Source organism: Pelodiscus sinensis, chromosome 7 (assembly GCF_052426305.1).
Source record: "Pelodiscus sinensis isolate ZL-2025 chromosome 7, ASM5242630v1, whole genome shotgun sequence".
NCBI lineage: Eukaryota > Metazoa > Chordata > Testudines > Trionychidae > Pelodiscus > Pelodiscus sinensis.
The window spans coordinates 59,895,966-59,917,538 of NC_143058.1; the positions used below are offsets into that span (position 1 = coordinate 59,895,966).

A 21,573-nucleotide genomic window follows, 5' to 3' on the forward strand; every position below is an offset into this window, starting at 1 on the left:
GGGGAAGGGGACAGACAGATAACATTACGGGTAGGAAGCAGTCTGGGGACCACAGTCAGAGAGACATGCACAGGTGGGGCTGTCTTTTTCGTTTGGCTTTGCAGACACATTTTCCTGTATGTGTTTCTCTTGGCCCCCGTTGCCATGTGAAAGGATCCGTGGTAACAAGAGAAGGAAACCAACCCATCTTTACAGAGAAGGGGAACGAGACAGTCCACAAAGCACTGTCAAACGCACAAAACACAGTTAAACAAAAACCTTTCCTCTAATCTCTTTCAGGTATTCAAGCAGCGGGTCTTACTTATCACAGTAAGGGGAAGTTATTTTAGACACAAGAATGATTTTAAGTGGATGGTGTTTTATATTCTCTATTTCGTTTGGTTGAATGGCATCAGGCACAGCAATAGGAGGCAGCAAAGCAACTTAAAAGGGCCTGAGGCCTCCCTCCAAGCCACCACTGCCAGAAGCTCAGCAGGGCTAAGACAGGTTGCCTGCTGGCCCTTGCTCCATGCCGTTCCTGTGGCCCCGGGGGAGTGGTCTCCATGTGCTACCCCTGCCCTAATGATGACTTTTCAGCTCTCTGGCTGGGACCTGCAGCCAATGAAAGCTGCAGGGACAGTGCCGACAGGTGGCAGCGTGTAGAAACCCCCAGGCCTCTTGGCTAGAAGTTGCTGCAAGGGCTATGGCAGTCACTTTTGGGAGCCACCCAAGGTAAGCACCAACCTCCTCACTCCCTCCTGCCACAGCCCTGAGTTAGCACCCAAACGCACTCCTAGGGCCCGCACCTCCATTCTCACCCCGCACCCAACCTCTGCCTCAGCCTGGTGACAGTGAGTGAGGATGGGGTCAGGGGAGAGCAAGCCCTGGAGGGAGGGGAATGGAGTGAGCAGGGCCTCAGGGAAGGAACAGGATGGGGCGTGGCCTCAGGGAAAGGGGCGGGGAAAGGGTCTTTGCATTTGCATGATTACACCATTGGCAACCCTAACTGGCTGACAGCTTGCTGGGAACCAATCAGCACAGGTGCAAAAAACATCAGGCAGACCATGTCTACAGGATGTACAAGCAGGGGGGCCCACTGATTGTTCTTCCTCAGGGCCCGGAATTGTTGTTGGCTGGCCTGAACAGCATCACTTAGTAACTATACATGGAAGAAGAGAAGCTATATTAAGCCCCAGGGAAAGGAATATTTTTACTTGTTTTTGTACAGGTCTTATCTGATTGGGGCCCTGGTCTATGAGAAAGGCCCCGTGTACTACAGCAATACAAATAATAAATATTATTTGGTTGTGAGAGTTTGTTCTATTCTCTCTCATATTTATCTTCTGGAGATTGTACAAAAACAGAACAATTATTTCAGGCATAAGAGAGATGTTCCAGGTGGAGATGGAGAGAAGAGAGGGAAGGGATGGAATAAATGTAAACATGTGGAATATATTAAATTCACCTTTTTGTTGTTTGCTTTCCCAGTACATGATTAATACACTGCTTAAATGTTTAGTTGGAAGATGCTCCATATTGGAGAATGGGATCTATATCCTGTTTATGGTTTTGCAAACACACACTATAGCTCTAGAAAGAACAATCACCGTATCTGGAGTATAGCTAACCAACTAAATTTAAGTGGAAGGACACCATACCATATTTCATCCCATCACCCTCACTTCCAGAATTAAAGACAACTGTTTGATATTAACTTGACGAGTCTCAATTATCTTGAAATTAATTCTGAAATGAAACTGTTGTCCTAGATTTAGAACAACCATACTCATTTTATTACAAACAATTTTCAAAACAGCAATTTGGACTAGGAGATTACAAAACTAAAATATACCGAAGATTGTGCCTGAAACAAGGTAGTTCCATTTAGGGATGTAAGCGTGTAGCCATCTAAATGGGTAACCAGTTACACAAACGGCTCCCAGTCCAACTCCAGGGAATCGCAGAGCAGCAGGCAGGAGCCGGTACACACGGGGAGCTAGCTTAAAAGTAGGGATATTAAATGTAATCAATGAATCGACTAGTCGATGGAATTTCTATCAACTAGTCGATTAGTTGATAAGGGGGGAGCCGCAGCCGGGTTAGCTCCCAGGCCCAAAACTAACCTCGCTGCAGCTCTGCCTTTTAAATGTATTAACAGCCAGAAACAAGAGGCTGGCAGTGGGAGGGTCTGCTGGTGGGGGGTTCTCAGGGGCGTGGGGCTAGTACTGAGGCATTTGGGATGGGGAGCTGGTACTGGGGGGCTCTGAGGGTGGGAGGCTAGCACAGGGGGGGTTGGGTGCATGGGATTCTGGGGTCAGTGGCTAGCCGGTGGGGGGGAGGGTAGTAGAGGGGTGGGGGGCTCTTGGGATAGGGGGCCGGCACGTAACCCGGCCCCGACCCCCAGAGCCACTGCAAACAGCTAGCTTCCACTGCTGCAGCCACCCATCACGTGGCGACTGCTGGAGCTGAGGCTGGCTGTTTGCAGTAGTTCTGGGGGCTGGAGCTTTTGGCGGACCAGTAACATTTTATTTGCATATTCATTATTTGCACAATATGCAAATAAAATGTTACTGGTCCACCAAATCTTGTGAATGGGTTTGCCGCTCCACATATAAAAAAGGTGGGGAACCACTGTTCTACAGTGTTGAAGATCAGTTTCAACAGTGGCTGAATCTGGACGCCAGTTCTGACTTACATACAGATTCAACTTAAGAACCCTAGGCATCCCCAAGTCAGCCGCTGCTGAAACTGATCAGCAGCTGATTCCAGGAAGCCCCGGGCAGGGGCTTCCTGTAGTCAGCCACTGGTCAGTTTCAGCAGCGGCTGACTTGGGGACGCCTGGGGCAGAGCAGCTGGGGTGCTGCTGGATTGGTCCAGTAGCGCCGCCGCTGGACCAACCCAGCAGCACCCAAGCTGCTCTGCCCCAGGCGTCCTGATTCAGCCGCTGCTGAAACTGACCAGCAGTGGCTGAATCAGGACGCCTGGGGCAGAGCAGCTGGGGTGCTGCCGGGTTGGTCCCGTAGCGCCCAGAGCGGCGCTACGGGACCAACCGGCAGCGCCCCAGCTGCTGTACCACAGGCGCCCGGAGCAAAGCCGCGGACCATGGGGGCAGCGGGACAGCCCAGACGTGCCGTGGCTGTCCTGCTGCCCTTGGGCTCCGCGGCTTTGCTCTGCTTTGCTCCCCGTCCCCCTGGTCTGCAGACCAGGGGGACGGGGAGCAAAGCGGCGGAACACGTGGGCAGCGGGCAGCCCAGACGCGTCTGGGCTGTCCGCTGCCCGCGTGCTCCAGGGCTTTGCTCTGCTCCCCGTCCCCCTGGTCTGCAGACCAGGGGGACGGGGAGCAAAGCAGAGCAAAGCGGCGGAACACGCGGGCGGCGGGCAGCCCAGACGCGTCGGGGACTGCCTGTACTTTTTTTTTCTTCTTCCTTCAAATGTGTGATGTAGGAGCTATGCAATCCAGAATATACACATCTTAACCCAATCTTTTAAAGATTAAAATACATTTTACAGTTCACCTGTTTTCAGAACATCATTCCCAGAGAGTTCAGAGACACAGCCTGGAATTAGGAGGCAACAAAATATTTGAACCATATCTTACTCTGCATGAAAAGGAACCACTGCTTCCTGGAAGAACTTCCTCACACTTTCCCTGAAGATATCATGATCGGATGAGAAGATCCTCCGAGTTCCAATATCCATTAATGTTTTAGCCGAAGAGGTTTCAAGACGTACTGACCCATGATTTTCAGTTTGCAGATACCTAAAATGAAACAGCCCGAGCAGTTGTAAGGAATGCTACCTAACGCTTTTCTAAGCAGTGAATGCTTATCTTGGTCAAGCATTTGTGGGCCTTCCAAAGGAACATAGGACCAGAAGTAACTCCTCAGTCATCAAGTCCTGACTCCTGGTATAGCAGGCAAGCCCAGCATATAATTCTGGTACTGCATTTTCAACATAAAACCTTAACAGACATGCACATTTGTCCACATCACAAAACCATGATGTTACTTAACATAACTGACAACCAGAAAAAAACCCTCAAGATTTGGTACAGCAAGAGATGTTTCAGGTCAACTTTGGATATGCATTTGGCCCAGCTGCACAGACAGCCTTAAATGAACTATTTCAAAAAACACACTGAGACAGGGTCAAGATCCAGCAGTGATAGTCCTACACTTTCAAATTCAGTCAATACCATCATCCTTCAAAATTAAATTACAAATAAAGCTCAACAGTTAAACTCTGCTGATTCTTTTGCCATCCAAATTGTCTATAAAACCTCATATAAGCCACAACAAACAACCAAGCATCTATGTAAGCATCTAGCCAACTCCCCAATTAGCATGTGCTTACTGGATAGTTGAATAGTGACTTGACTAGTGGCAGCCTCTATCAGAGGGAGGCAGCAAGGGGGGAGGAGGAAAAGCTGGCTTAAAAGCCGATTGTCCTCACCCCCTCAGTGTTAAAAAATGAGCTGCAGATATCCACAGCCATGTAAGTGGATAGCTGCAGATTTTCAGGGCTCTAATCTTAACATTCACCTGTTTTCTTTGAGCATGAACTCCACTTCCCTCTTCCCTTTGGGGTGATTCTACAAATCTCTCTAACTTTAAAAGTACCACTTTTACTATTACTTTTAAATGCCAACTCTGGCAATGGCAGCTACTCTGATGTGTATTCAGAACATTAAATCCTGTAACTAGCTTCAAGACTGGGCTTGCTAACCTCATGGAAGGAACTGTATGATGAGACTGCTTACACAACGGCATCTGATCGCATCTGATCTGTAGCCGATCTGTAACAGCAAGCAGCAAACATCTCCAATGGTCAGTGAGGAAACACTAGAAGGGTAGGGCTTTGAGTTACGACATAGAATTCTTTCCATGTATCTGGCTGATGTGGATCTTGCTCAGCATCCTATTTGGGGTTGGGAAGGAATTTTCCCTGGGATCAGATTGGCAGGTTTTTTTGTTTTGCCTTCTGCCATCATGGGTCACTCTGCTGGTTTCAACTAGTGTTAATGTGGATTCGCTTGGAGTCTTTAAATCATGATTTGAACATTTCAGAAACTGAGCCAGTGGTAAGGGGTCTATTACAGGAGTGGGTGAGGTTGTGGACTGCAATGTATCAGTGGTCACCAACCAGCAGATCGGGATCTACTGGCAGCTCTCAGAGCCTTTGACAGGCGATTCTAACTGGTTAACTAATGAGTAATTTACTAGTCGAGTGGTTGATGGAATTTCCATCGACTAGTCGATAAGCACTTCGGCATTCCTCCTTCCTCCGGGCTCTTGAACATTTCAAAGGAGGAATGCGGAACTCCACAAGCAGGCTGGGCCGCCAGCAGAAAGTCCCACTGACTCCAGGCTCCACGAGGGCGCTTATGCTGTGCGAGGCCGCACAGGTGTGCAGCTTAGAGGGACTCTTGCTCTCGGTTACACCAAGCACCCCCCCACACACACCTATAGCTGCTGGTGGTCAGGGGGAACAACACAGGGGTAGTAGGCTTTATCGGGGAGAGGGGGGAAGCACTGGCTTCCGCCCACCCTCCTCCCGCACATGTGTGTACATGTAAGCGCTAAAAAAAAAATCCGAAGTTACACATTTACACATACATGTTAGTTCACATCCCTAATTGTAACTGTAAAAATGATGTTACATGTCCTGTTTTGCATAAAGCAACTCTGTGTTATGCAAATTCATAAGCCAATTTTCATAAAGCATGGAGGGATACGATCTGATTCTGACTGTGAAATAGCATAGTTTGCATGGGTGTAGCTTTGTCATGATCGGCAATTGCTATGCTGGCAGTATCTGGACCAAAGGTCACAGCTCATTTCCTTCTAAAGAACTGCCTCCAAATTAGGGACGTTAAAATGCTTTTAATTATGTAAACACGTGCACTGGCTCCCCATGCTCACCAGCTCCCACCTGCCCCCTCCCCCCAGCACTGCTGCCCCTGATATAAAGACAGCAGCATGGGGTGGGGGGCTTGGGGGTAGCAGGAGCTGGTGGGAGCCAGTTCCCGCCAGCACCAGCTCCGCAGTGCCGCCTGTCTCCCCCCTACTTCTCACTGCTGCCTCTATCAGAGACAGGGAGGCGGGGGAAACAGAGGGGAGGCTTCTCCCCAGCAGCAGCCCCTTCTCCCCAGCAGCAGCTCCTGACCGCGTGGGGGGGTGGGGATCCCAGTGAGGAGCTGGGATCCCTCACAGACGGGCTGCTGCCGGCTGGGAGGCAGCCAGGCTCAGTCCCTGCTTGTGAAAGGACCAAACCCCACTGTGGCTCTGCAGGATGAAAGGCAGTGGGAGCCAGGGCAGCCCGCCCCATAGCACGCAGCAGGGTTTGGTCTAAGGATGTTAAAATGTGGCTAATTGACTAGTCCACAATCACTTGTACATTGCAAAGGAGGAGTGTTGATGCAAGCAGGTGCCTGGTTTGAAATACACAAGAGCCCCCACTTTGTGCATTTCAAAGCGGTGAAACCCAGGGTCAGCAGGGGACTCCATGTTACACTGCATGCCACTAGGAGCCCAGGGTCAGCTGAGGAGTGCCCAGCTCTGCCCCTGGGCTCCACGGCAGCTGCCCCTGTAAAACACCACCCCTTTAAAACGCAGCCTGGGTCCTGGGGAAGTGCTGCGGGGAGCCCAGGATCAAATGGGGAGCCCCCAACTGACCCCGGGCTCCGCGGCTGCCCCTTTGAATTGCACAGAGGCAGCCACCACACAGCTGACCCTAGTTTGGTCATGGACCCAGCAGCAGGAGGGACTGAGAGGAGCTGCCCCCCTCCCCCCCGCGTTTTAAATTGCAGAGCCACACTAGAGCTTGGTCCTGCCATGAGTCAGGACTGAGCCGGCTGCCTTCCCCTAGAGACTGACCGAGGGGTCAATCGACTACTCATTTAGTAAAATAACCTAATTTTAACATCCCGCGCACATGCACACAGTACAGTGCACACACACTACAGTGGCACACACAGTACAGCGCGCGCGCACACACACACAGTACAGCGCGCGCGCGCACACACAGTACAGCGCGCACACACACACAGTACAGCGCGCACACACACGCACACAGTACAGCGCGCACACGCACACAGTACAGCGCGCACACGCACACACACAGTACAGCGCGCGCACACACAGTACAGCACGCGCACACACAGTACAGCGCGCGCACGCACACACACACACAGTACAGCGCACACACACAGTACAGCGCGCACACACAGTACAGCGCGCACACACACACACACACAGTACAGCGCGCGCACACACAGTACAGCGCGCGCACACACACACAGTACAGCGCGCGCACACACACAGTACAGCGCGCGCACACACACAGTACAGCGCGCGCACACACACAGTACAGCGCGCGCACACACACAGTACAGCGCGCGCACACACACAGTACAGCGCGCGCACAACACACACACAGTACAGCGCGCGCACACACACAGTACAGCGCGCGCACACACACACAGTACAGCGCGCGCACACACACAGTACAGCACACGCACAACACACACACAGTACAGCGTGCGCACAACACACACACAGTACAGCGCGCGCACAACACACAGTACAGCGCGCGCACAACACACACACAGTACAGCGCGCGCACAACACACAGTACAGCGCACGCACAACACACACACAGTACAGCGCGCGCACACACACAGTACAGCACACACACAGTACAGCGCGCGCACACACAGTACAGCACAACACACACACACACACAGTACAGCGCACACACACACACACACACAGTACAGCGCACACACACACACACACACAGTACAGCGCACACACACACACACACACAGTACAGCGCGCGCACACACAGTACAGCACAACACACACACACACACAGTACAGCGCACACACACACACACACACAGTACAGCACAACACACACACACACACAGTACAGCGCACACACACACACACACACAGTACAGCACAACACACACACACACACAGTACAGCACAACACACACACACACACAGTACAGCACAACACACACACACACACAGTACAGCACAACACACACACACACACAGTACAGCACAACACACACACACACACAGTACAGCACAACACACACACACACACAGTACAGCGCGCACACACACACGCATCCCGGGACTATTCTTTGGCTGCCCGCCCCGCGGGGGCTCCGGGCGGGGCTCTCACCTGGCCGGCGCGCGGGCCCCCAGAGCGCCCAGTGGCCGCAGGGCCCCGCTCAGCAACCGCCGCGCCGCCATCTCGCCGGGCCCAGGACACCCACTGCGCCGGCCCGCGCTGCGGCGCCCCCTAGCGGGCACCGCCTGAGCCTCGATCAGAGACCCCGCCCTCCGCCCGGCGTGCAACACCCAGCCCCATGCCCCGCCCTCTGCCTGGCGTGCAACACCCAGCCCCATGCCCCGCCCTCCGCCTGGTGGGCAACACCCAGCCCCGTGCCCCGCCCTCTGCCTGGTGTGCAACAGCCAGCCCCGTGCACCGCCCTCCGCCTGGCGTGCAACACCCAGCCCCGTACCCTGCCCTCTGCCTGGTGTGCAACAGCCAGCCCCGTGCACCGCCCTCCGCCTGGCGTGCAACACCCAGCCCCGTACCCTGCCCTCTGCCTGGTGTGCAACAGCCAGCCCCGTACCCTGCCCTCTGCCTGGTGTGCAACAGCCAGCCCCGTGCACCGCCCTCCGCCTGGCGTGCAACACCCAGCCCCATACACTGCCCTCTGCCTGGTGTGAAAAAGCCAGCCCCGTACCCTGCCCTCTGCCTGGTGTGCAACAGCAAGCCCCGTGCACCGCCCTCCGCCTGGCGTGCAACACCCAGCACCGTACCCTGCCCTCTGCCTGGTGTGCAACAGCCAGCCCCGTACCCTGCCCTCTGCCTGGCGTGCAACAGCCAGCCCCGTGCACCGCCCTCCGCCTGGCGTGCAACACCCAGCCCCGTACCCTGCCCTCTGCCTGGCGTGCAACAGCCAGCCCCGTACCCTGCCCTCTGCCTGGTGTGCAACAGCCAGCCCCGTGCCCCGTCCTCCGCCCGGCGTGCAACAGCCAGCCCCGTGCCCCGCCCTCCGCCCGGCGTGCAACTGCCAGCCCCGTGCCCCGCCCTCCGCCTGACATGCAACAGCCAGCCCCGTACTCCGCCCTCCGCCTGGCGTGCAACAGCGCTGTGCTCGGCCCTCCGCCTGGCGTGCAACAGTCAACCCCATGCCCCGCCCTCCACCTGGCATGCAACACCCAGCCCCGTGCCAGGCCCTCTGCCCGGCGTGCAACAGCCCCATGGCCCGCCCTCCGCTTGGTGTGCAACAGCCAGCTCCATGCCCCGCCCTCCGCCTGACGTGCAACTGCCAGCCCCGTGCCCCGTCCTCCGCCTGGCGTGCAACAGCGCCGTGCTCGGCCCTCCGCCTGGCGTGCAACAGTCAACCCCGTGCCCCTGCCATCCGCCTGGCATGCAACAGCCCCATGCTCCGCCCTCCACCTGGCATGCAACACCCAGCCCCATGCCAGGCCCTCTGCCCGGCGTGCAACAGCCCCATGGCCCGCCCTCCGCCTGGTGTGCAACAGCCAGCCCCCTACCCCGCCCTCCGCCTGGCGTGCAACAGCCCTGTGCCCCGCCCTCTACCTGGTGTGCAACAGCCCCATGGCCCGCCCTCCACCTGGCGTGCAACTGCCAGCCCCGTGCCCCGCCCTCCGCCTGGTGTGCAACAGCCAGCCACGAGCCCCACCCTCTGCCTGGCGTGCAACAGCCAGCCCCGTGCCCGGCCCTCCGCCCGGCATGCAACAGCCAGCCCCGTACCCCGCACTCCGCCTGGCGTGCAACAGCCAGCCCCCTTCCCCGCCCTCCGCCTCGAGTGCAGCAGCCAGCCCCGTACCCCACCCTCTGCCTGGCGTGCAACAGCCCCGTGCCTCGCCCTCTGCCTGGCGTGCAATAGCCCCGTGCCCCGTCCTCCGCCTGGCGTGCAACACCCCTGTGCCCCGCCCTCCGCCTCGCATGCAACAGCCACCCCGTACCCCGCCCTCCGCGTGGCGTGCAACAGCCACCCCTGTGCCCCGCCCTCCGCCTGGCATGCAACAGCCAGCCCCGTGCCCCGCCCTCCGCCTGGCATGCAACCGCCATCCCCGTGCCCCGCCCTCCGCCTGGCATGCAACAGCCAGCCCCGTGCCCCGCCCTCCGCCCGGCATGCAAGAGACCCGTGCCCCGCCCTCCACCTGGCATGCAACAGCCATCCCCGTGCCCCGCCCTCCGCCTGGCGTGCAAGAGCCCCATGCCCCGCCCTCCGCCTGGTGTGCAACAGCCATCCCCGTGCCCCGCCCTCCGCCTGGCATGCAACAGCCAGCCCCGTGCCCCGCCCTCGGCCTGGCGTGCAACAGCCCCGTGCCCCGCCCTCCACCTGGCCTGCAACAGCCAGCTCCGAGCCCCGCCCTCCGCCTGGCGTGCAACAGGCAGCCCCGTACTCCGCCCTCCGTGTAATAGCCCCGTGCCCCGCCCTCCGCCTAGCGTGCATCAGCCACCCCCGTGCCACGCCCTCCACCTGGCGTGGAACAGCCCCATGCCCCGCCCTCCGCCTGGCTTGCAACACCCAGCCCCGCCCTCCGCCTGGCCTGGAAAAGAAATAAAACTGTGACACATTTGGCTCTCAGCCAAGCATGGTAGGTGCTGTATCTTGCCCAGGAACAAGTTTGGGCATGACAAGTAGTGGTTGTGTACTGCACTGTATAAAAGAGTTCACCTGGCTGTGTCCAGTAGAAATCCCCTTGTGATCTCCACAGCGCTGTGTAATAAAGTTTGGTTCATCAGGTCTCCGGCCTCCATCTTGACTTTTATTCAACCCCACCCTCTGCCTCGTGTGGAACAGCCAGTCCTGTATACCACCCTCAGCCTAATGTAGGACAGCCAGTCCCATACCCTGCCTTCAGCCTGGTGTGCAATAGCCTGCCACATACACCGCCCTCTGCCTTGATTGCAACAGCCAGCTCCGTACACCACTCACCACTGGTGTGCAACAGCCAGCCACATACACTGCCTGCCACCTAGTATGCTGCAGCCAGCCATGTATAACACCACAGCTTGCTGGGTGGCATGTATACCAATACCGCCAGCTGAGTGGTATGCAACAACTACACGCACACCAACACCACCTGCCAGCTGTTATGCAACAATCGGCCACGTATACCAACACCGCTATCCGGGTAGTACGCAAGGCCAGTCAGTTATGACAACATCGCTCGCCGTGTGGTATGCAATAGCCAGCCATTTACATTGATACTGCCAGCCGGGTGGCGTTCAACAGCCAACCACCTATACTGCCTACTGACTGGTGTGCAACAGCCAGCTATGCACACCAACACCGCCAGCTGGGTGGCGTGCAACAGCCAGCCACAAACACCAACATTGCCTCCTGGTGTGCAACACCCAACCATGCACCTGACACTGATGGCTGGTATGCAATGCCCAACCATGCAGCGCAACATTGCTTGCTGACTGGTGTGCCACACCCATCCATGCACACCAGCACCGCTCCCCAACGTTAAACACCCAGCCATGCACACTGATGCTGCCAGCTGTTGCACAACATCTAGCAACACACAGAAACACTGCCCGCTAGCATGTAACAGCATGCCCACGCATGCACACCTGCACTGCCTGTCAATGAGCAATATACACATCCCTACAGCTCCTGTCATGTGGATGTCATAACCATAATACACCCACAGTACGCCCTGAGCCACAGAACACCTATATCTTCTACCAGTGTGCAACATATACATTTACAGCCTCACGCTGAACCAAAACATACTACTTTCCTCTCAGAGAGTGTGCAGCACACCCTGAGTTGGAAGCAGACACACAAATCAGAAATGCGCAATACACACACCTTGCCAGAATAGGTAGCATACACAGTTGCACACATCTGCTTGCAAGTGTGCAGTGCACAAATATACACATCGGCTACGTCTAGACTGGCATGATTTTGCAGAAATACTTTTAACAGAAAAGGTTTTCCGTTAAAAGTATTCCCGCAAAAGAGCGTCTAGATTGGCAAGTACCTTTGTGCAAAAGATTTGCTTTTGCGCAAAAGCATCTGTGCCTAGTGTAGACGCGCTTTTGCGCAAGAAAGCTCCGATGGCCATTTTAGCCATCAGGCTTTCTTGCGCAAAAAATTAAGGTGCCTGTCTACACTGGCCCTCTTGCACAAGTATTCTTGCGCAAAAGGGCTTATCTCTGAGCAGGAGTGTCAAAGTATTTGCGCAAGAAGCACTGATTTTGTACATTACAAAGTCAGTGCTCTTGTGCAAATTCAAGCAGCCAGTGTAGACAGCTGGCAAGTTTTTGTGCAAAAGCAAGCGCTTTTGCGCAAAATCTTGCCAGTATAGATGCACCTATCCTTATACCGTGTCATGATGATACCTTCTTGCCTGCATAGGCAGCAGGCAAACAGAAAGAATGCATCCCAGCACCATGGGAGGCAGGTTTGTATAGTGGGAAGAGTACGGCGTGAGAAGAGAGGGTGTCTTGTGCAAGAGAGCTTACACCTGTTAGAAAAGAGCGTAGCTCTTGCGCAAGAGAGCAGTGTGGATGCCCGGCAGGGATTTCTTGCGCAAGAAACCTCTATGGCTAAAATGTCCATCAGAGCTTTCTTTCGCAAGAGAGCGTCCACACTGCCATGGATGCTCTTGTACAAAAGTACAGCTCGCACATGGCACTGTAGACATGTTCTTGTGCAAGAAACTGCCAGTGTAGACATAGCCTAGGAGTTTCCTCCCAGGAGCAGAATGGATTTTGTGTTGTGCACCAGTGCTGAGTTCATGTGGCTTGTTTGGATGTGCCACTGTGGCACTCAAGTTATTAATAAATCTCTTATAAATCATTAAGGGGGGGCGAGCTCAGGGCTGTACCCAATCCCCGCCCCTCCACCACCGCCAGCGCTACCTCCCGCCGGCTGGTTGATCTTCTCCGGCAAGCCCCGCTGCACCCCCCGCCAGCTCTGCTTCCAGCGGCCAGTTCTCCCCTTCTCCTCCTGAGCTCCCCTGGCCAGCGCCTCTCCGCCTGATCCCCTCCCCCCACCGCCCAGCTTAGCTTCCTGTCAGCCGCCCCCCCGCCACACGATCTGCCCCAGTCAGCCTCCGACCCCTCCTCTCCGCCAGCTCTGCTTTCCAGCCCCCCCATCCTCCTGGCCAGCGCCCCTCCCCTCCCAGCCGGTGTCCCCGCCCCCCCATGAAGTGTGGCCGGTATATTTTTAAGCCTACCTGGTAATGCTACTGATTGGTGCCAGACCCCTAGAGCACGGCCTCCTCTTCCTGTGCGTCTGCCCTACCCAGGTGCTCTGGCGGCCTTCTGGGGTAAGAAGGGGGCTCCTGCGGGCGGTCCGGCCACTCACTCTCTGCCTTCCCCCTTTTCATCCGCCTCCGCCATTTTTAAATACCGGCGCCTTCTTCCAGCGCCGGCATGCCCTCGGCTGCCAGGTCTCCCCTGGGTCTGTCAGCCTGCCCATTTCTGGTGCAGCTGGCGTGCGCATACACCGGATGGGGGGTGTCTCCGCTGGCTACCCCTGCACATGCGCCGCAAGCCCCAAATGGCGGCAGCGCCACCGGCAGGACTAGTATGGGGAGGTGAGGCCCCCATCACAGGGACGTTCTGGGGACGGAGGACGCGTGGGGGGGCCGGAAGGTGGGGGCCGGGAGCCAGGGCCTGCTCCAGGCAGGGCCGGGGGAGAGACCCAGCTCCAAATATTGGTGAAGTACGGCCCCCGGCTCTGGATATTTCTGGAGCCAGGGCACCACGAGCCCATATAATTCGCCGCCCATGCCCAGCACATAGTCCCTCTTTGCCAGAGTATGCAGCATGCAATCACAGATGAATCTCTCCTGCTGTCTCATTTCCTTCCCCATTCTTTGTATTAACTGGGAATTGTTCCTTTTGTCTTCTGAAAGGTTTGCCAAGAGCTCCTGGGTTCACCTTGCTGCCAGAGCCTTTAGCACCAGTTTATGATCTCTTGGGGCTTGTTGGCTTGTTATTTCTGATGCTTGAGCTGAACATTTTTGGAAATCTGGCCACTTCATTTAAGTGCCTTAAACGGGAGCTATTAGGTGCTGAGTAATGTGGAAAACCTGGCCCCATGTGTTTTGTATTTATTTCATTGTATGGCACATAGACACGCTCCTTGACAGGCAGTTTATAAATGTGTTTCATTACAATGTCCCCTTGGACCACATTATAGTTCCAGAAATGGAGCTGGAACGTATGTTAATTCACTTACTAAAAGCTTTTCGGTTAAATAAGTGTATGCCTCTCTCCTGATTGTGTGTCTCCAAATCCGCTGCAATATCAAGCAAACAAAACACTGAGAGGCATTTTTCTAACAATTACTCCTGCAGAATAAAAGCCTTGCTAAAGCCTCCATGTAATCAAGTGCATTGCAGACTTTTGGAATTACAAATCCTTTCTAATACCTCTAAGACTGTAAGAGGTTTATAATAAAACATATGTATATTGTTTGTAATGTAAATATTTTTAAACTTTACATTGTTACACTGAGATTTAATGAGGAAAGGAGGAGAGTCGGGGCGAGACACTCGAAGGGGAGAGGAAAAGAGTAAGTCACATGGGGAAAGGTTTTTTGTTTTACGTTATCCTGAAATGAAATTGTTTCAAACAATTAGACTGTCTCTACACTGGCATGAATTTCCGGAACTGCTTAAAACGGAATACTATTCTGTTTTCAGTTTTTCCGGAAAAGGAGCGTCTACATTGCAGGCTGCTTTTCCGGAAAAGACTACTGGGCTGTCTACACTGGCCCTTTTCCAGAACAGTGTTCCAGAATAAGGACTTATGCCCGAGCGGGAGCAGAATAGTTTTTCTGGAATAGCGGCTGATTTTGTACAGTAGAGCATCGTTGCTTTTCCGGAAATTCAAGGGCCAGTGTAGACAGCTCGCAGCTTATTCCGGAAAAGCGGCTGTTTTTCCGGAATAAGTGGCCCAGTGTAGACACAGCCTTAGAGTACAAAGGTTCTGTCACCTTGCTGAGACATCACACTACACGTATTCCTCAGATAAAGAATACCTGGCCAGCAGAATCAGCTCTTGGGGCCCTGTTTTGAGGAATTTTAAACTGAAAAGAAAAACCACATCTTTTGTTTTATAAAAGAGAGCAGTTAACCCTTTTTCTTGTTAAGGGAGCAGTGGTATCATTGAAAGGTGTGGCTGGAAGTACACTGAAAAGTTATCAAGTCCAGCCCCCTGCACAAAGGCAGGGCCAAATAAACCTCAACTTACCCTCCTTGACAAGAACTTCTCTAAGGTACATCTACACTGCACAGCTATTTCTGGCCACGGGAGATATCTGAAACAGCTATCCTACATCTACACAAGCCGCCCGTTTTTTAAAAATATTTGTCAAAATAACAGGCATGCTATTTTGCCATCCTGGTGAACTTAATTGCACGAGGGATAAGGGATGGCTTGAAATAGTGCATTATTTTGAAATTTGGTGCTGTGTAAACATACCATATTTCAAAGTAAGCGAATTCGAAATAAGATCTGCAATATGCACAGCACAAATTGTGTATCTTTATTTTGAATTTAGGGTGCTGTGTAGACGCTCCTTAACCTGTTTTAAAAGCTTCTAGTGATGGAGATTCCACAACCTTCCTCGGAAGCCTATTCCAGAACTTAACTAATCTTATAATTAGAAGGGTTTTTTCTAAGATTTAACCTAAATCTCCATTGCTTTAGATTAAGCCCATTCCTTCTTGCCCTACCTTCAGTGGTCATGGAGAGCAACTAGAACAGCCCTTAACATATTTGAAGACTGTTATCAGGTCCCCCCGTAAGTCTTCTTTTCTCAAGACTAAACGTGCAGTTTTTTAACCTTGACCTCAGAAGTCAAGATTTCTAAACTTTTTATCATTTTACAGTAGTTGTTTTTCACTGGGCTGTCTCCAATTTGTCCACATCTTTCCTGAATTGTGGCATCCTGAACTGGACACAGTGCTTCAGCTGAGGCTTCTCCAGTGTTGAAGGGAGCAGGACAGTTACCTCCCATATCTTGCATACAACACGACTGTTAATACACTTGTCACGGGGTACGCCCCTGGCATGGGATGCGCCCCCTCTCTTACAGGCCCGTGGCCCGCTCTGTCAGGGTGAATATAACCCTAGTAGTCCCAACATAAAAGTCCATGTCCCTCTATCAGGGTAAATATGGCATTAGAGGGCTAGTCGCTCCGAGAAGCCTTTCCTGGCCCGGGGGTTGATTATCCAGGGCAGGGGGAATGGGTGGTAGGGGGACCCGGGCCCTCCCTCTCCACCGGGTCCCAGCCCAGGGCCCTTTAGGCAGGGCCTATGGTCCCTGCCCGCTCAGCGGGGAATCCGGCCAATACACGCCGAGCCAAGCTTTGATTCCTGTGCCCTGGGCTGCTTCCTGCCCCGCCCTGGTTCCCCTGGGGCCCATTGGCCCCGGTACCTGCTGGGGTTGCGGGAGCGCTCCTGCCTCCCTGGGAGTGGCGGCTGCTGGCTCTGTCTCCGGGTCAGGCATGGGCGGCGACTCCAGTCTCAGCTGCTGCAGAAACACCGGCCCAGCCTAGACTACTCCCTCATCTCACGGTCTCCCTGGCTGCAGGGCTTCCTCTACTTTTATACCCAGCCTCTGCTGGGAGCATGCCCAGCAGGGCTGGAGGAGTGGGGCTTTCTCCGCCAGCTGGGCCTGGGCTACCCCCTGTCCGTTAGTGCGGGGCCTGTCCACCCCGTCACAACACTCTAGCATAATATTACTAATATTAACCTTTTTTTTGGCAGTGCATCATGTTGTTGACTCGTATTCACTTTGTGACCCACTTAATCCCCGATCCTTTTTAGCAGTACTACCACCAAGCCAGTTATTCCCCTTTTGTAGTTGTATATTTGATTTTTCCATATGTCTACACTGCAGAGTTTTTTTTTTCAGAAAAACAGCTGTTTTTCTGAAAAAACGTTACTTATGTCCACACTGCAATCGCGTTCTTTTGACAAAAAATTGAAAGAACAGAGGGGTTTTTCCAACATTGGTAAACCTCTTTCTACAAGGAAGAAGCCTTTTTCCAAAAGTGCTCTTTCGGAAAAAGGCGTAGGCGGATGAAGAAGAGGGAATTTTTTCAAAAGAACAGGAAAGAGGAAAAAGCACAGCTTCCCTGGTGGCCACTCCGCCCGTAGTAATCACAGCTTACGTGCGCGATAGCATCCGTTCAGTGTGGACACTGTCTTTCGAAAAAGCAGATCGCTTTTTCGATGTGCTTTTGTGTGTGGATGCTCTCTTTCAGAAGAAGTTTTTTCGGAAGATCTTTTCCAAAAAAAGGTTCTTGCGAAAGAAGCCTACAGTCTAGACATAGCCTCAGTGTTAGAATAAATAGCTTCCTAATGAGGGTGTTGCACAACAGTTGTGTAAAGGAGCCGAGTGAATGGTACTTTCAGGAAGCATTTGATGAGAGGAAACAATATATATTATAGAAGAAGGCAGAGAGGCTGAATGTTGCACTTGGTTCTCTATTTCTCTGTGCTCACACAGTGAACGGAGTTCAGGGTGCTAGACAGCTGCCGAGCCATAATAGTATGTCTAATCCTGTTTAATCATGTGTGTTTAATCCAGAGGTAGCCAATGGGATCCTGCTTTGGAAACTGACATTCATCACCCACCAGAATGGAACATTTGCAAATTAATTTTCATAAAGACAATGATGATAATTATTAATCATAATAATTTGTAGGGAGGCCGACTTTCATTATTTTATCACGAGTCTCACACTAGTTGGTGATTTTTTTCAGGCCCCAGTTCCTGGATGACATTAGACTCTGAGCTTTCCTTTTAAAACAAACAAAAAACTAAAAACCCATGACCCAAGAGGCTTAAACACGAGGGCTGTGTCTACACTGGGCCACTTATTCTGGAAAATCAGCCGGTTTTCCGGAATAAGCTGCGAGCTGTCTACACTGGCCCTCGAATTTCTGGAAAAGCAACGACGCTCTACTGTACAAAATCAGCCGCTATTCCAGAAAAACTATTCTGCTCCCACTCGGGCATAAGTCCTTATTCTGGAACACTGTTCCGGAAAAGGGCCAGTGTAGACAGCCCCGTAGTCTTTTCTGTAAAAAAGCCCCGACTGCGAAAATGGTGATCAGGGCTCTTTTCCGGAAAAGCGTGTCTACATTGGCCACAGATGCTTTTCCGGAAAAAGGGCTTTTCCGGAAAAGCAGCCTGCCAATGTAGACTCTCCTTTTCCAGAAAAACTGAAAACAGAATAGTATTCCGTTTTAAGCATTTCTGGAAATTCATGCCAGTATAGACACAGACTTAGAAGGTGAAGAAGAGTTGTGCTTCCCCCCCTCCCCCTCAGAATCGCGTGATTTTCAAACAAGTCTCGTGTCCGACTTGTGATTTTTTTTTTGAATTCTTGAGATTGGCAATTCTGCATTTACATTGCAAGTCTAGAAGCACTTGCTGCGTCACCATGTGTACGTTTGCAGACTTAGAACCACTCCCCGGCTTGAAGAGCTTATGCTGTAAAGACACAAGATGGACAAAGTAAGCGTCTTTGCTCCTATACAGCAAGAGGGTCCCCTGAAACCAGATCCAGCCTTTCGTTTGGCCCATCAGAGTGACTCTGCCCTGCTCTCTGCTGGGGCCTGTGCTGTAAGGCTAACCCTGCTACCTGGCTCCCACTCTGTGCTCCGTTGCCCAGTCCTGTCTGCAGTGTTCCCAGGCCGCCCTGCCTCTGAGCACCCTCCTCTCCCGCCAGCTCAGAGGACGCTCTCTAGCCAGGAGGGAAAGGAGCCACCAGGGCTAGGGATACTGAGAGCCTAGCAGGCCAACTGGACCCCAGGTAACTAGCCTGCTTTTACAGGGGAGCCCCCCGCGGGGAACAGCAAGGAACAGCTGGTGACTGGCAGGCCAAATGGAAGGCCCCTTGCACATGGCTCTGGGCTTTGTGCTTCCCTGCCAGGCAGGCACTTTCCTCCCGCTGCAGAGCATGCCCTGAGCTGGCAGGAGCCAGTGAGGGTCCTGGGTGGGGAGGTAAGGGGGTGTACTGAAGCAAGGGAGCACAGGGCTAGCAGCTCCTGGGAAGAGCTGTGGATGGATCTAGAGTCAAAGCCAGAGCTGAGTCGCAGGGCTGTCCAGAGAGGGGAGCTCCCAGCTAGGAGCAGGAGTCAGCCACAGGCTGGGGAAGCCGGGGACGGGACAGGCTCTGGGGCAGTCACCAACTACTTCCCTGCGCTTCTCCCTGCTCCCCGGCTGTCCCCATCTTCCTCACAGTCCCCTGAGGGCCCCAGAATTGAGCTTTGCAAGGAGCTCCTGTGGGGAAACACCAGCACTGGGAAATGAGGCCCAGAGAGATTAAATATCTTGCCACAGGATGCTTGTATGAAGTGAACCCCGATCTCCAGCATCTCCTTAACTCAAAGGCCATTGTTCCAATTTCCTACCGCCCCTTCCCCTCCCGGACATAGTTCTGAAGCCAACTTGAAAGTAGGCCTTTTATGCTTTTGCGGCTAGCGATCGGTATCTCTAAGGTGTGATTTTCAGAAATGCTGAACCGCTGCAGCTCCCTTGAATGTCAATGAGAGTTGCAGGGACTCAGCAGTTTCAATAATCTGGCCCATCTTCATTGCATCTAGGAGGCCAGTGGCCGCTAGTGCCAGGAGCAGAGAATTACCTTTCAACATGAATGTATTTGTAGGACACAGACACTGTTACACTGAGATATGCAGTTACAGCCTGAAAGATTTGTCATGGCTGAACTTTTTGTGTAGCTGCCACATACCAAGATCAGTGTAATATTTTAAACCCAGAGTCAAACTTCTCCTCAGCTGCTTCCTTATAAATGGCCTCTGACTCACATAACCACAAGATGGCAGCATGGGAATATGCATCTGTATTATTGTACCTGACAAACCTTGCATCTCCCCTAATGTCTCTTTTATTGCCATCTACCAAAGGGACATATTGATGCTTAAGAAACATACTTTCTAAAGTGAAATGAGAAAGATCTTCATTAGAACACCCCCTGGCAATATGAAAATAGAGACTCTCTTTTAAGATGGGACTGACACTCTGGGGTATCCTACAAGGCCATGTCTACACTAGGAAATTATTTCCAAATAACTAAATTAGAAATAACTCCTGAAATAACAACATCGAAATAGCGTGACCTCACTATGGGGAAGCCTCAAAATTAGTGCGAGGCAGACTCTGTTAATGTGGATGCGCTACCTCAGACTTGGAGCCCCAGGAAGCAATGGGGAGTAATTAGTTGGAATTACTCTGGGGAGCAGTTATTTCAAAATTGCAGCACCGGTGTGTCCATCCTACCGCTATTTCGAAGTAACCATTTTGGAATTAGCATTACTCCTGATGGAAAGCAGGAGGACAGGTTTCAAACTAAGCAGACCGTTGTTTCAAAATAACAGGCTTGGTCGTGTGGACGCTCCCGCTTATAAATTCGACCGAAAGGGGGTTATTTCAAATTAAAGTCCTAGTGTAGACCAGGGCCAAGAGTGAAAGGAAGCATAAAGGACAGGAGCCTTGGAGAATGGAGGGTAAATACCTATGATAGATTCCTCTTAGTACAGATGTGCAAGGATTGTCTCTGAGGGTAGGGGCCCGGAGCCATGATACTCTCCTAAACCGGGCTGCTATCAGCCAAGCTCTGTGGACACTGAGGACACCAAAAAACTAGTTGAAATTTTTCACTCTAAACTTATTTTTGCCCCCCAATATCTTTAAAAAAAAGATTTCCTTGTTTTTGTAAAATGATTTGATGTTGACAACAGTTTTAGTTTCTTGTGAAAAAACATACCACCTCACTGCAGTGTTTACACTCTTTTTGCAGCCTGTGGCAGGATAGTGTCCCCTGAAAGGCTGTGGGGCCTAGTGGTCAGCCCACCCTGTTCCCTGGCATGGCCCAGTAAGATTTGGGAAGAGTTTATGAATGTAAGATCTTAGGAATGAAACAATATTGGTAGAGAGGAAATGGTCTGGGGCGTGAGGGAGGAGTTGTTAAATTAAAGCCTATAAAGGGGGTATTCTGCTTAAAGTAAAACTGAGCTAAATACTCAGAAGAACCTGAGCAGATGCTGGGGGCAGCGTGCTGACAAGGCCACAAGGAACAACTGGGGTGTAGGCGAGGGCGGTTCCTGCTAGCACAGCCAGAAGGGTGGTGTTTTTAAACCCCCTCATTAAAACCAGAGTTGGGCAAATAATTGTGGACTTTGTTACAGCCTCATTGCTCAGCAGCCTGAAAAAATCAGGGAAGTATTTGTTCCAGAAATGTTTGGAATCTGTCAGCAAAATTGAAAAAGTCAGTTTTGGGCCAGTAAACAGCGAGTGACCTTTAGCCCAGTGGTTAGCAAACTTGCCTCAGACCGGGAGGCTGGAAAGCCGGCTCCAAAAGGGAGGCTTGGACTCCGGTTGCTCTCCTTTCTAGGTGAGTGCTTTCACCAGCCAGCCCTTGGCTTCTGTAGGGAGGGAAAGAGGGGTGCTTGAGCTTTCTTCTTGAAGTTATTCCGCTTTGTACAAATATCGCAATACGAGAAGACTTACATGCCGTTGCCCAG

General features: G+C 52.6%; 2 protein-coding genes across 2 annotated transcripts in view; one reads left to right on the forward strand and one right to left on the reverse strand.

Annotated features, from left to right (window-relative positions):
* Positions 1-8,333, reverse strand: part of ACADL (acyl-CoA dehydrogenase long chain) — a 31,925-nt gene extending 23,592 nt beyond the window's left edge. Inside the window, exons 1-2 of the mRNA XM_075933926.2 lie at positions 8,179-8,333; positions 3,578-3,739 (exon numbers count right to left, since the gene is read on the reverse strand). Coding sequence (XP_075790041.2) covers positions 3,578-3,739; positions 8,179-8,249 — 233 coding nt within the window. The 5' untranslated portion in view covers positions 8,250-8,333. The remainder of the gene's footprint in view (positions 1-3,577; positions 3,740-8,178) is intronic.
* A 12,996-nt stretch (positions 8,334-21,329) lies between these two features.
* CPS1 (carbamoyl-phosphate synthase 1) overlaps positions 21,330-21,573 on the forward strand; it is a 288,535-nt gene continuing 288,291 nt past the window's right edge. Inside the window, exon 1 of the mRNA XM_075933931.2 lies at positions 21,330-21,443. The gene's annotated coding sequence lies outside the window, so the exon portion shown is untranslated. The remainder of the gene's footprint in view (positions 21,444-21,573) is intronic.